The 15,425-nt window shown below is 42.5% G+C and overlaps 1 protein-coding gene across 6 annotated transcripts; it reads left to right on the top strand.

The window, feature by feature from the left end:
- Positions 1–4,136: 4,136 nt before the first annotated feature.
- On the top strand, positions 4,137–15,051 carry LOC110074210 (galanin peptides). 6 transcript variants are annotated; one of them, XM_072985581.2, is made up of 7 exons: positions 4,137–4,386; positions 5,566–5,646; positions 6,301–6,355; positions 9,394–9,459; positions 10,082–10,162; positions 11,782–11,859; positions 14,766–15,051. In XM_072985581.2, exons 2-7 carry the CDS (start codon positions 5,566–5,568, stop codon positions 14,825–14,827), a joined length of 423 nt encoding a protein of 140 aa, XP_072841682.1. In that variant the 5' UTR covers positions 4,137–4,386; the 3' UTR covers positions 14,828–15,051. The 6 variants fall into 6 exon arrangements, with proteins under 6 accessions (XP_072841682.1, XP_078239726.1, XP_072841681.1 ...); XM_078383600.1 differs by lacking the exon at positions 4,137–4,386 and adding an exon at positions 5,018–5,038; XM_072985580.2 differs by lacking the exon at positions 4,137–4,386 and adding an exon at positions 5,027–5,155.
- The last annotated feature ends 374 nt before the right edge of the window (positions 15,052–15,425 follow it).

Genomic DNA, 15,425 nt, shown 5'->3' with positions numbered 1-15,425 from the left:
TAATTAATATTTAATTAATCAATCAATTAATTTTAAGTAATTAATTTTTAGTTAATTAATTAATTAATTAATTTTAATTAGTTAAATAAATAAATAAATAAATAAATAAATAAATAAATTTATTTATTTATTTATTTATTTATTTATTTATTTATTTATTTATTTATTTATTTATATATATATACTTTTGGTCCCCCCCAGCATATCTAGCACTTACTAAATTAACTGCTTAATTTAAAGGATTTAATTTGAGACTAAGAATTTATTTATTTATTTATTTATTTAATATCCCACCTATCTAGTTGGTTAAGACTACTCTAGGCGGCTTACATAAATTATTCCTTTGTGTTTGAAGCTGGAAGGAGTCTATATTCAACATGGGCAAAAGACTGATTCCAGACTTGTATTCCATACTTCATATCTGAGACAAGGAGTGAAACAGTTTGCCAATTCCTCATTTTCTTGCAGCCCTTGTGCTTTCTTAAAAAGTGCACCAGAGGTTTGAGAGATCCTCCAGCACAATATGCATGGTTGTGGAGGCTTGCAGAAGGAAGAGAAAACAGATTCAGCTTTTGTTCCATGCTCTTCCTCCAAGTTTCTGCTACATCATATTGCCACCTTGCCCATCGTGGTAGGTCTCGTCCATCCCAGAGCAAAGAGGATAGGCTGAACAGGTAAACTATAATGAGAAACAATCTCACTCTGGGGATAATGGGAAACCATGTCTTGTGGGTAAGCAACTGAAGAGGGAGAGAATATGGTGTTACAGGCACTGTGGCCAGAAAGACTCCCTGAGCTAGAAGCAGAGGTTACAGCTTACGTAAGCAACGATGCACACAACAGCATGAAGAAGGGAAGGGGAACAGGAAACATGCATAGCTAAGAGAACAGCCTTGAAGAGGCAGCAGGAATGAGTGGCAAAAGGAAGGTATTTCCTATCTTCAAAATCATGAGGAAGGACGGAGCTATGAGAAGGAAACATAGCATGGGGTGGACAGTACATACGTCATTTCCACCTCACATAAACTTTTATTGGAAGACATTTTACATCCAAACAAGGGGTAATTTCAGCACTATGATATAAGGTTATTTTTCATGGTGAACAACTGTAGGTAGTGAATATATAGGGGAAAAATCAGTCTAATTATTTTATCTGGACAGTGACTCATTTGAATGCTAATACTCAAAGGCTAGTGAGGATTCCATGAATTCTCCTGATGGAACAACTAGACATGTTACAATTAGTGTATGTGAGAAAAACAAACTATGAATGTTGTGGATAAGTGGAATTGAGAGAACACAGTGCACCAGTCGGTGAGTAGAAAATGGTCCAATTGATTCAATTATGACAATGTAAGTTGAGACACAAGCAGAATGAGTTCAAAAATGAAACAGAAAAATGCTATGTTGAGTCCTTGTCACTAAAAAGAGCTTTTTATATATTCAACTGACAAAGATGAGATTATCATCACACCAACGATTTGATGAAGAATTTTCATATCATTTTAAAATGCACATTTTTGCAGTGTGATAAGGATATAACCCAACTAATAGCAAAAAAAAAAAAGAATACGTTTTACTATAACATTGCTAGAATTCAGGATATGGCATATGGTTCTCCTATCTTTCTAAAAAGATAATCAAAGGGACTGACACATATAAAAATGCCTCCGTCCCATGTAAAAATTAATGCTTTTGGTCAGATGTTTAAACCTCAGGCACTTGGATGGGACATTTTACTCCCCCACAGTCACTGTTTTTTTGGTACAATTCACACTGAACTCACCCTAGAAGGGGGCCATTTTATGACATCATTACCCATAGAGTTGGAAATGAAGCCCTGAAATTTCAGCTACTTGTATGTACATTTTGGTTGCCTGAATGGTCAGTCTTGCTGGAAAGAAAAAGCACCTAGGATAAAAAATTGGCTGTTGTATTTTGACATTGGAGTAATTTCCCGCCAAGTCAGTGGAATGTTTTCAGGCAAATAAATGTGCCATGCCTTTTTCAATGATGCCAAGAACCATACTTGGGATTGCCCATAGATTGGCTCCATTTGGGGAAGGTTATTGGAAGCCTCTGTGGGTTTAGGAAACGAAGGATGTGCAAATCCAACTCCTCTGACTCTGACCTTATCTTTACTGTTATTCTTAATTTCCCAAAAATCTAATGGACAGAACATTCCCTAGAAAGGACCAGTGCAATTTCTTTTATCCACCTGGATGAGGATTAAAATAGCATCTTGTAAACTCAATTTATAATTTTGCAGTAATATGTATCTTTAGATATCACAGTCAGATTTTTGGGCCAGCAGTCCTAGGCGGATTCCTTGACACATTTCATCTCTTTTCCCATTTCTTTTGCAGAAGAAACTACACTTCTCCCTTGAATTCCGCAAGTTGAAGCAGCACGATTTTGGTTATACACAGATTTGTTTTCAATAAACAAAGAAATAGTCAAGAAATAAATATTCAATAAACACTGTGCTGCTATTCATCTTCAGGAAGTGGCTGGAGAGAGGTGGGTTTCAGACTTACCGAGGCCGCTATGGTTGGTGGTGTGGATGACCCCTTCTCCTGGCATGGCAGACAGGAAGGTGCTGGGACATGCCAGGAGGCTCACAGGACGTTATAGCAGCACACGGCTCAATGGGGCGGGGGAGACATCACGCTTCCATTCTCCCCTCCCAATACTTACAGGCTGCAGTTACGTTGGAGGCGGGCATAAGAATCATACACGGGTCTTTTAACTACATGGGGCGGGGGAGGTGGAGAGAGTCTGGTGTCCCTAATCCCAGTGCTGTTGGAGGAAAAAGTGTACACATTAACACTGTAACCCTAAACTTTTGTCCCATCCGATTTTCCTGCAGGGGTGCAATACTTTGTTCTTTGCTGGAACCGCAGTCACACTTAGTTGTTTCTATACGTCTCATTATTGGACTGTAAAAGAAATAATGCATCCTCATGTATCTATGAAGATATATTCTTGAATTTTTAAATTTCAGAGTTCTATGAATTCATAATATTTTGTTCCTCAGGAAATAAATCCACCCGAAATGTGGGCAAATTGAGTTGTGCTCTTTCCTGGTCTTGGATACGGTGTGCCATCTTCAGCGATTGTGTGTAATTCTGAATGTGGCATCTCACCTGTTACTCAAGATCCGGTGTATCTTTTAAAACAAGCACCTTTTGGTTTACAATTAAGTGACAATTCCATAACAGTAAACTGCTGCTCTGTATGGGTGCAGGTGGATGTGCTGGTGCAGTGTACTTTGTGCACTGCTGGAGATATATCACAGGGATAGCAGGGAAAAAATAATACCCATATGAAGATACAGGATGAAAGCTTTGATTTCAAACATTTGAACTATATAGACAAGGCAATGCTGACATGATGCACAACTAAGCAGATTTTACTTTTTGTTGGAAAGCAGGTTTTTTATATTTAAAAAAATTAATGAGAGGGGTGATTTTATTTCGAATTTATTCTGATCACAGTTTTTTAAAAATTGTTTTGGCATGTTTGATTGCCTGTGTCAGAATAAATTGTGTCTGTGCGGTTTGTCAAGTATTGGGTGCTCAGGACCACAGAGTTCAGATGGTAGGATACCTTGCAGTCTAAACTCTTACTTTTCTCCCAATCTGCAACACTGAGATACATTAAAATATTAAGTATTAAAAATAATTAAAAGAAGAACATGACTTTTGGACATGATGAGACATCCAGAAAAATTCGGACTGGAGTGCCAAGGTGTAAATTGGCTTTAAATTGCAAAATGTTAAAGCCTGTGTAGTCCCTAGGAGTAATATACTGCACAGCTTACAGATTGACTGAAAACTGTACCAAGAGGATACACCCTCCTCCCCCCCCCCTAAAAACCACATGGCTTTAAATCAGCTTCAAGAAACCCCAATCGATCCCTCCATTCATTTCAACAGTGCAGCGGCACCCTGAGAGAGGGCCCTCCTCCACGTCCCACCTATGAAGAGACTCACTGAATCCATTGCTCTTCATATAAGTCAACACTTGGGTGCCCAGTGTGGGGTTGTGGATACACAGGACTCAGGCGACCTGGGTTTGAACCTTTCGTTTTGCCATGGAAACTGGGAGCGGGGGGGGGGGGGGACACTGGCAAAACCACTCCTTGAATTCCTCACTTTCCTGGAAAACCCACCGAGGGTCGCTAAAAGTCACTTCTGACTCAAGGGCACACAGCGACTCCAAGTTATGTAAAGCCCCACGAGTCAACAGGTCTACTCTAGTTGGAACTCCCCAAAGGATTTGTTATTTTGTGCGGTCGAGTGAGATCCAGCTTGTAGCGGCCCTAAGAGGGCTCCCAAGGCGAGCGATTTAAAGAGCGGTTTTACCAGTCCCACCACACACCCGGTGAGTTTCCATAGCTCAGGGGAGATTCGAACCCAGGTCCCCCGAGTCCTCGCCTGTCACTCCATCACAGGACAGCAGCCTGTACGCTTAGCAAGGAACAAAAGCACCGACCGCGGCCTTCGGTCTTTGAAAAGGCCGCCCTGAAGTTCAGCGGCTGTCCGGGGGGGGGAGGCGGGGGGGCTCAGAGGGATCCCAAAGGGAGCGCCGGGGCTCCTGAGAGAGAAAAGGGCCGCCGGGAGCTGAGCCGTAGCGCTGAAAGGGGGGCCGCCAGGAAAGCCGCCACAGCCAGGCGCGGGCACGTCAGGAAGGGGAGCCCCCTCGCCCTCCACCTCCCCTGCCCGCTTCTCCGACGGGCGTTTGCCGGCTTCTTCCTCCCGGCCCCGAAGAAGTGGGCAAGTGGCCCGAGGCAGAAAGCGGGTAGCCCGAGGGCCCGGCCCGGCTCCCTCCCGTGTGTGTGTGTGTAGGGGGGGGTGTGTGTAGGGGTGTGTGGGTGTCTTTGCCCGGCCTCGCCGCGCCCGAGCTAATTGGCCCGCCGGCCAGCCCTCAGCACCTCCCGGCGCCTCCCTGTCATCGAGTTGCGGCCGCGCGGGGAAGTGGCCCGAGGGCGGTGGGCGGCTCTTCCTTCTCCCCGGGGGAGGGACACGCCGCCCAGGTGAGCCGCCGCGCATAAATAGCCGCGGGAAAGGCCGGCTCGGGCGCCGCCGGGACCTCCGCTCAGTCCCCCCCCCCCCGCCGCCTGGTGCATCGCCGGGGGCACGACCGCCGCAAGGTATCCGCGGGGCTCGCTCGCTCGCTCTCCGCTTTTCCCTCTTCGGCTGCAACTTTGGAGGTGGCGGGTCGTTGGCAAGACCCGGAGCGGTGCTGATTAGCAAAATGGAGAGGCAAAAGCATCACCAGGGAAAGGTGTGTGTGTGTGTGTGTGTGTGTGTGTGTGTGTGTGTGTGTGTGTGTGTGTGTGTGTGTGAGAGAGAGAGAGAGAGAGAGAGAGTGAGTGAGTGAGTGAGTGAGTGAGTGAATGAGTGAGAGGTGCAGATCGTGCAGAAGGGCAATGCCTTTGCCTCCCCGCTTCTCCACTAATAAGACCCGATCATCATCCCTTCTCTCTCTCTCTCTCTCTCTGTCTGTCTCGGAGAGGCGAGGCGGGCGCGGGGGCTTCAACGGGCTCTGCTGTCCTTTCAGATGCAGCGGTGTCGCAGCGTCCTGTGCGTCTCCTTAATCTTTTGCGCGGCCCTCTCGGAGACCTTCGGGCTGGTGTTATCCGTAAGTATGGTTTCTCCCTCCCGCTTTTTGGTCTGAAAAAGGCGCCAGAAGCCGCCTCGTGGCACGTGGTCTGACCGCCGCGCTTCTGTCCCTGAGGCGATCGGGCCGGCGTGAAGGGCAAGTGGCGGGAGGGGGGGACGATGGTGGTTGCACGGGGAGGTGACTTTTTTATCCAGGTGCGAAGGGACCCGTCCTTGGCTGAAGAGGAGGAACCCCGGAGCCTGGCCTTTCCAAATGGCCGGAACCTTTTGGCAAGGATGTGGGAACTAGCAGAGTGTGAGAGGTTTTGCTACTGATGTGTCAATTTAATGTAATGGGATGTGTGTGTGTGTGTGTGTGTGTGTGTGTGTGTGTGTGTGTAATGTATATGCGTGCGTGCGTGCGTGTGTTTTATGTTACCTATGTAATAGGCATTCCCCTTCCAATTAAAGTGTATTATTAAATTGTGCTTTAAATACTGTACTACTTTATTTAGCTGATAAGTAAATCTCACCACTCTTGAAATTGTTACAGTCACAGTTAGGATGTTTGCTTTGTTTTCAAAAGCTTAGTGTTCAGGTACCTCTTTTCCCTAAAAATGTTTGTCTCTTTTAAAAATATGACTGTGTATTAAGGACAAAATGATAATCTTCTCCCCCTTTTCCCTTCTGAAAGGCTAAAGAGAAAAGGGGATGGACTATGAATAGTGCCGGTTATCTGCTGGGACCACGTAAGTTCAGATGTTTCATATTATTCGAAGAACTGCTGGATAGCTGTTCAGACATTTGGGTACAGGGCTAGAGGTTGAGAGTTCTATTCCCCTCTCCACCTCCTTGACCAGGGGCTGGATTTGATGACCCATAGGGTCCCTTTTAGCTCTGCAGTTCTAACATGATGATGATGATGATGATGATGATGATGATGATTAAAAGAACTGGGAGAATAACAGAAAATGAGCAGCCAAAGGTTTTGAAAGCATTTTGCATCTGGGTTGAAGGGCTCTAGAGAGAAATAATATCCCATTGTAGTGCTCACTCTCAGCAAGGGACAGTGGGAGATATTAAATCACTCGTTTACTGCTCTCTGATATTTATTTTAACCTACTTACAATAGGGTACTCTGAAAGAACAATTATTCTATTACCACGCTTGAGTTCTGAGAGTAAACCAATTTCATCTGAAAGCTCATCTTTCAATTTCAAAGCAACAACATGCAGAGAAGCATTAAACAAAACTCTGGCATCTCTTTAGACAGCCGAGTCAATTTTTTGAAGTCATTCATAATGAATAAACAGGAGAAATATATTTATAGAAGAAGTAGATTTTTCTGCTTGGATCTTGGCCCTAAGCTGCTTCTGTTGTGTTCTACTTTGTTGTGTTCTACTGAGCGCTACTAGTACAAACTATGAGTAGTGTATGTTTATGTAGATTGTAAAACCTTGGGGAACTAGTGATGCCATCAAGACATGGCTTTAAGGCAAAATGCCAGGGAGACTGAGCCATGGGGGTTCCCATGCAGTGAGACAGGGCTAGGTCACCAGATGTTGAAGTAAGCAAAGCAATGTGGATCAACCAAAATTGAATTAAGTTCCCACTGAAAATACAGTATTTTAATAAGACTTTGGCTAGGCTATACCTTTGGTCCTTGTTTCCCAAAGGTGTTTAATGGTTGGGGTTGGGAAATGATTTTTGCCACCCGTAAACAGGCCATTTGACGTGTTGGTAGTGGAAGGGCGCCAAAGTGATCTGGAGAGGGGAAAGATTTCGCAGCAAGTTTTGAAAACTTGCTCTTGAGTAAATGCAAGATTATGGCTGCTTTTCCAGTAACCCAGTTATCGATTGTTTATATGATCCACTTGCCCGTTGATTCCCCAAAATCTAGAGAACATTGCGTACAAGCAGTGCATGCCTGTTTCCTTTTAGCTTTTAAAGAGCTGGCTTGCAGTAATTTTTTTGAAGCTTTGATCAAACTTGTAGTGTAACTATGGTGAGGTCCTGGAGGTCTCTTCCCTCCTCTGATTTTGGAGTGTGATTTGTGATTATGTGAAACCTTGTCACACACTACTACTTCACCATCCTTCCACAGTTCTGAGTTTTAAAATGAAACTTCCCCCTGCTGTGGGGTTCGTACAGCTCAGTGGTTCCTGAGATGTTCTTGGACTGCAGCTCCCAGAAACTCCAGCCCTCCCGCTTAGTGGCAAAGGCTTCTGGGTGTTTCAGCCCGGGAACATCTAGGGAGCCAAGGCTGGGAAGCACTGCTGTAGCTAAAACTTAATTATATATTTTGTAAGGGGGGGGTCTATCAATTTCATAGTAGTATATTTCTTTTCTGTTTTGACTTTGTGGCAGCACATATGGCAGAGGTCAAAGGAGAAACCTTGTTTCTCTTACAGGCATTTGAAGTAAGCATTCTTTGCATTCTCATGTCACTTCCACATGGGCGAGAACACACACTGCTTTTATGAAACAACCAGATATGAGTGTGTCAATATTCTCTTCCTCTTTTTATTTCTGCAAGGAGCCCCCATGGTTTCCACAGTACCATGAAATGTACCATCTGTCAATCCCCACAGCTTTTCTCGTTGTCATGACTCCTTCCTATGAGAAGTAGCAGCAGAGAAATGGGTTAGGAATTCTTACGGATGAGTTTTTCAAGCAGTGTTTGACGGCATTGCACTTTGTTGAAGAAGAAGGTGATTTTCTCCATGGATCAGTGGCAGAGCTCACTTTGGGCAAGAAACGCGGGGAGTATTTGAAGTGTCCACAGCAACAGTTGGTGGGGTTCTAGATAAAAGTGAAGAGGTGGTTGAAATATCCTGAGCATTCCGTAACCTTCTGAAGTAGTCTGTTATATGGAGACGACACATACCTTAATTAGCAACCGAAACAGGCTAGCTCCTGTATGTATTTAGCAACACACACACACACACACACACACACACACACACACACACACACAGAGAGACACACACAGAGAGAGAGAGAGAGAGAGAGAGCCATAGCCCTTTTTACTATCAGCTGGAAGCATCCTTTCATGTTTACTTTTCAAACCATATACCAATCAGAGATGTCAGTATTTTTAAGGAAGAATCAGATGTAGTATGAAACATTGGTGGTGAAGGAAATTAACACACCCTGCCCTGTCAGTGGCTGCCCTGTCAATGAATCTGGGTTCAAATGCACATGCAGTGTTTTGTTGATGAGCAGATATATTGCAGTGAATTCTAAGGAGAAAATAATTGAATAGCCTTTCTCTGGGGCATTTTTAGACACAGAACTTCCCCCTAATGCCCCTGAAAGCTACAAGCAAGAAAATTTAATAACAGATGTTATGACACCTACAAGGCCTTCGGTAAAGCATAGCTGTTTCAATTACAATCAGGCTACACTGATGTAAAACTATTTTCAGAGGTTTACACCCTATGCAAATCTTTGTTGCTTCTTTTGCGTATTAAAAATGTGTAACCACAATCATTCTGTATTTTGATTATGCTAATACATCAGTATATTGTATATAGAATTTGACAGGCCCAAAGGATGAGGTCTTTACTTATTAAAAGTAAAACCTAGCAAATGTTTTAAGAAGTACATCCCAGAACACAGACCCCAACACATCTACTTTGAATTTAGTAGCCTGTGTTAGTGTGAAATGGACCATGTCAGACTATGCTGTATCAATCAACAGCTGAATCATCTTTCCAGATAAAGGAGATTTATTTGCCAGAGTCCATTTTCTTTAAGTTTGGATAATAGCCATCATCTGTTTCAGGTCGTATTGAACAGCTGCTCAAGGAAATGCCCAGTACAAGGGGGAGAGAAGAGCCACCTGGGGAATGTAAGATGACTTGTGCAGGTTATCTGTGTAAACTAACTGGAGTATTCTGTCTCAGCAAGCTGTCTGACGAATCATTTCTTAAAACCAAGGGAAGCACCAGTACTATGACATTTTCTAAATTGGACACATAGAGCCAAAGACTCCACACTTTGTGCATCCAAATACGCTCACCCTTTCCAGCCAAGGCTTTCTAGGAATGATGACAAACAAAGGTTACAAACCAGATGTTGTTCAGAAGATGTCTTTATCTGATTCCTTGCTAATGACTCAGTGCCCTGTTTGGCTGCGTCAGCACTGAAGTGGTTAGGATGCACTAAAATAACAGTTGCACCACTATGGCGTCATGAAATGTGGCATCGTGCTGCTGTTGCTGCTGTTGCTGCTGCATTTATATGTCAACGCTGCAGTCAGAATGCCACATGGGTTTACAACTGGTGTGCTAGCTGAAGTGAAATGCTTCGTTTTGTTCATTCACTGTGCATCATTCCTTCACAAATGTCTGTTATGCTCTTGGTGAGAATGGAGATCTTCTTATTTGGTGTGGTGACATGTATGACACTCCCTATAGTCCTGGGCGCACTAGAATAGTAAAAACCTCTCCTTTTTCTCATGTTCTCCACAGATGTGATAGACAGAGTTTTTAATGATAAGCATGGACTAGCCGGGAAACGTGACTTGCAGCCTGAAGAAAGCATAAAAGCAGGTAACAAAATAATCTCCTTCTAATACTTTTGAGGTATATGTCTCTCTCAAAAATCTCTGAAAAGCTGCCCATGAAATGCTGTCTGACACCCTTCTAGTTTCAAAAGAGTCTCTCCTCCAAATCCCCCCAAGAGGATAAACAATCTTTCAATAGGCTGTGAAAGCCTTTGAGAATACAAATCTTTCAATAAATAGTGTTAAGGTTCTGGAAAGTCTAGATAATCAGCTGGAGGGTTGGTTACCACTTTTTAAGATGTTGGAATCTCAGTATCCCTTCCTGGACAGCTTCCTGGAAGCTTCTGTATTTATCATCCCCAGCCAGAAAAAAGAATAAGCATATTAATATTCTATTCATCTTTTATTAAGTGCCAACCACCATTCCAAATTTCTGCTCTTTCTGATCACTGTGTAGAAAGTGGGGGTGGCACTTTGTTGGTGTGAGGGCTTTTCTGCTCACCTTGGAAGTTTTCCTCAAACTCACCTTGGCAGCTTCTGTCAAGTGATAGATAAACCTTTTATCAGAGTCACATCCTGTAAGAAAGAAGGACCAGACCCATTGTTGCTTGGGTTTCGAACAACTGACACGTTCCGTGGCTTCAGTGTGAAACTGATGTGGCTTATGGAGATTTTCAGCTGGATTGCATGCATTAGATTCTGCTGACAAGTATTTTGCATCACACACTGCCCCTTTCCATTTTAGAAGTGTTTTTTTTTGAGTTTGTATTGTGTGAGCATGCTTAGGACTCATTAAACACACTTCATTTTTATTCTCCACAATGGGACTGTTTTGTTCCTTGTGGTTCTACCATCTACCCAGCATAAAATCAAATTGCTACGTTGTATAAAATCTTTATAGGCATTTAGTAGCTCATGAGAATGAAAATTTGAGAGGCATTTGTAAACAACTCAGGTGTTTCAAAATGGCAGCATTTAGTATATATGATCGGGACATCACACACTTCGTTGACTTCTAAAAACAGACAAAAAAATCCAGTATCTGTACCAAACAAAGCTGAATTATTCTTAAAATAGTAATAATGGAAGTAAAGCCAATCTGCATCTCTTTATTAAGTAATGGCAGGGATTAAGAATAATGCAGGGGATAGAAGCTCCTTCCAGTGACTTCTAAAAATCCATTTCAGCCCCAATCTCTAATTTCTGAAGCATCATCAGCTGGCTGTGGCTATTTTTTGGAGGCCTTGTCTTGGCCTCCAGTGGCTTACCAACACTGAAAGAGATTCAATTGGGACCTTGGGAATTTTGCAGGAGAGAGTTTGGAGTTTTTTCCTCCAAACATTGCCACAGCTGATGCCTTACACAATGCAAATTATGGAAAGAAGATTTCATCCTTTCATTTTAATAAAGAAAATAAATGAAAGAGAGCCTTTTTAAATAAGTTAATTGGGGAACAGATATCACTGGATAGGAGTCCAAGTAAGATGTGATACACACGTGGTGCTAGAAGGTATCAAAACAGTTGATATTCTTGCTGCTAGTAGTAGAGATCCACTTTAATAAAACATGGCTGTTCCCACTTTACATGCTATTATTGCATGTTTCCCCTCCTTAATTCACCAATGATAACAACAAATCCGGTAACAACAGGTTAATATTTTTTAGATCCTTTTGGAAGAGCCTTGACTGATAGAAATATAATGCATACAATAATTGAATTTTTGACGTACTTGCGTCTTAAAGGTAAGTAGACTTCTTTCTTTGCTTCAAACTATTTTGGTAGTAACGTGGAGTATCTAGTTGCGTAGAGAACAAAGCACTCCCACTAACAGTGAACTCAGGTGGGGATACAAGCAGGATTTGTAGCCATAAGGGGGACACTGATTATGGAAGTATCAGCATATTGGGGTGGAAATCCCAAGAATTACAGGAGTGCTCTTGTCGCAGGGACAGCGAACTTAAGAAAGCAAAAAGGCCCTTCTGCACAACCCAGTAAGTATTGAATAAATATAGAAAATAGGTTGTAGTGGAATAGTATATTGTTTCACAAGGGCTTGCCTAGCTGGCATACTGAATAGAAGTACTCCACACTGCACTCAGAGATAAGTGTCAGTGAATTCAGTGAGCCCTAAGGTACAGAGCTGTTGAAGACGTACGTCAACAGCATCACCATTAAAACTTTATATTTCTCTGAGCACACATCATTCATTCTTCTGCATCTTAGCCTATACACTCTAGGATTGTCCTCCTGGATATGACACCCACCACCCACCAGGGGCATAGCAATGTGTGCAAGAGGAGAGTGACATGGTCTCATTGGGTTTCCAGCTAGGCAGACACAGGTGTATGGGAATACGATGGCCATAACTTGCAAGGAGAATCTTATGTGCTGAGATTTTCTATATATGCATTCAAGACCTCATGCCAACTGTGAAATGCTCGCAGCCCATGTAATCTATGTACTGGGGATCAAGAGACAGTTTGCTGTATAAATGGAAAATGGTACACAGGGATCTCCTGCGATTGCAATGGGCATTGTATTGCATGCACACCCAGCTGAGGGTGAGCTTGGAACAAGAAGAAAGGGGAGAGAGCCATTGAGCCCTATGGTGATCCCTTCTTGAAGCCAGTCCATCATCTGTACAGCTTGTGCTTGCTGAATTTGCATAATTGCCTTAAAAAGCAGTTTTATTTAGGGAAGCTCAAATAAAGCTCAGCTTCAGCTTCTCTAAATAGTTTGGAACCAGGATATTTAATCTACCCACTCATTTTACTTGCCACCATTAATAGAGGTACCGTTGGCTAGGATGTAAGACAGGGTGTTCTTGGTGTGTCACCCTGACTCTGGAACCTCAGCTTTCAAAAAAGGACACTCATTATTCCATCATAACCTTGACTTCTTTAATTTTTTTCCCTAAAGAACTGTTTGTTCTTTAGCTCTGTTACAATGCTCTAGAGTTTGTTTGTTTGCAGCATGTAATTTTAATGTTTAAGCGACCTTGGAGGAGCTTTTCGGAAATCCAAACAGGATACAATTGTTTTTTTTTAGTTAATAATTATGTATAATAAAACATTGCCAAACTTAAAATTCTATCTATGCCAATAGTAAATATCTCTTCAGTCATTAATAGATCATTATAACTGGATTATTTAGTATAAAAACTCAAGACAGACGCTCGTGTTTGAAAACACCACTCTTTTCAAATGAGGAACAATAGTTCCATAATTATTTGAGGGAAATTATGTTAATGAAATAAATTGGTTTCAGGGAATTCCAACCTTTATTTAGGTTTTTAGACAATGTGGTTTGTTCCCTTTTTACACGCATGGTACATAGAAAATGCTACAAACTGTATGGAGCCCCTCACTACTCTTGTCCATGCGCTCGTAATCTCGATATTAGACCATTGTAACGCGCTCTATGTGAGGCTGCCTTTGAGATTGATTCAGAAACTTCAAATGGTGCAGAATGCAGCAGCCAGGCTTCTTAGTGGGGTGAGGAAATATCAGCATATCTCCCCCACTCCGGCTGCTTTGCACTGGCTGCCCATTCGTTTCCGCATTGATTTCAAAGTGCTAATAATGACGTACAAAGCCCTAAATGGTTTGGGACCTTGATACTTGGCAGATCGTCTTCTCCCACCTAGATCTACCCGAATCAATTGACATAGCTGAGGGGCCTAATGCAAAGAGAGGCCTGGAAGGAAAGAACAAGAAACCGGGCCTTCTCGGCAGTGGCTCTTTGGCTATGGAACAACCTCCCAACAGAAATCTGTCTGGCACCCTCGCTGGGTCTTTTCAAAAGCCATTTAAAAACTTGGCTCTTTAGGCAGGCCTTCCCTCCAATCCATTAACTGGTCTTTATTCTTTGTTTTCTGACCTATTTTATCTTGGCAATGTTTTAGAAATGAGTGTTAAAGTGTTAAAGTCTCAGCTTGTGGAGGATTTTATTATGTTTGTTATATTGTTGTGTTTTTATCATGTATGTAAGCCACCCTGAGTAGACTTTGTCTAGGGGGGGCAGGGTAAAAATCTAATAAAAGTAAAGTAAAGTACCATGAGAGCCTAGTAACAGCGAGATGAAAGGCAGGCGCAGTAATTGCAAGCCCAGTTATCACTGAGGCAACCTGTGAGGCAAAGCCAGCCAACATCTGCAAAGTATCTCTTCTCTAAAAGGCATGAGCAGCGCAGAAACTGAGAGGCAAAGAGGCTGTTCATAGATGGGCATTCCTTGTGCAGTTGCCTGCAGGAAGGGAAGCGTATTCAGTGCTTACTGTATCTGGTCAGCCCTGAGCAGCATTGTTTATGTGCCCCCGTTATGTTCCTCAGCTAGAGCTTGGAAAGGTTACTTTTTCAGACTACATCTCCCAGAATCCTCTTAACAAGGAGGGCCATGGAGGTGACCTTCTCAGGCTCTATCCTGAGCATTCTGTTAATACATACCTATGAAATAAAATGTATGGGAAAGGAATTTCAACCCTAATACTGCATTGGTTGTTGTAGGTTTTTCGGAGAATCCAAATGACAGAATCCTTTGCCTTATATCAAATTCTATAAAAGGGTGGTCTGTTGCTTTATTTGTTACTGACCACCTTTCTCTCTACACATGCACACACTTATTTTTCCCCCTCTTTTTCTGTTTATTGCAGAAGCTGGAGCCTTTGATAACATTTCTACAACAGTGTCTTCAGAAGAAACAGATCAGTCCTGAAAGAAAATATATCTATTCTATGTTAGAAATGAAGACCCTGAATCAGAACTTTGAACAAAATAAGAGGATGATTTATTGTTTACATTCATCTGATAAACTATCACCCATGGTCCACTTCCCTTTTGTCTTTTCCTTCCCAGTGATATTACATTGTAAGAGTTTCCCTCAATTAAAAAAAAACTATGATTGATGAAGTGACAAAATAAAATGAAACAGCAGCTGCATCTTGTTTCACTTTTCTTAGAATACACGGAAGCTTCTTCTGGACTATAGACAAGGGGGCTTCTCTGCCTCTTAGAATTCCATTTTCATTTAAGAATGGAGCTAGAAATTATAGCAGTTGTCCTCTATCCTGATCTGGAGAAAACAAAGCAATGTGTGGAAGTAAAACTTGCTTTTCAGGTAAGGGAGAACCTCTGTGAATCTCTGTCCAGGTATCTCTCTGAAGCAGTGCTGCACAACCTGTTCTCCTGACTGAGGTTGCGTTTGGCTCCTCTCTCTTATTTACTGAAATAGCCTTTTCCCCCATCTGAGTCATGAGCTCCTAGAGCGTTTTGACTTAACCAGAATCTTGTTGATAAATTGTTGAAATTCTCCA

The sequence above is a fragment of the Pogona vitticeps genome, chromosome 1 (assembly GCF_051106095.1).
Source record: "Pogona vitticeps strain Pit_001003342236 chromosome 1, PviZW2.1, whole genome shotgun sequence".
Lineage (NCBI taxonomy): Eukaryota > Metazoa > Chordata > Lepidosauria > Squamata > Agamidae > Pogona > Pogona vitticeps.
Note: the sequence above shows the minus strand (reverse complement) of the source record. Positions and strands in the feature narration are given on the sequence as shown.

Excerpts from the sequence above, each read along its gene's own strand:
- LOC110074210 (XM_072985579.2), top strand. The coding sequence starts at position 5,260 with ATGGAGAGGCAAAAGCATCACCAGGGAAAG. Across the intron at positions 6,356-9,393 it reads CGGTTATCTGCTGGGACCAC|GTCGTATTGAACAGCTGCTC; the intron begins GTAAGTTCAGAT and ends CATCTGTTTCAG. Across the intron at positions 10,163-11,781 it reads TGAAGAAAGCATAAAAGCAG|ATCCTTTTGGAAGAGCCTTG; the intron begins GTAACAAAATAA and ends AATATTTTTTAG.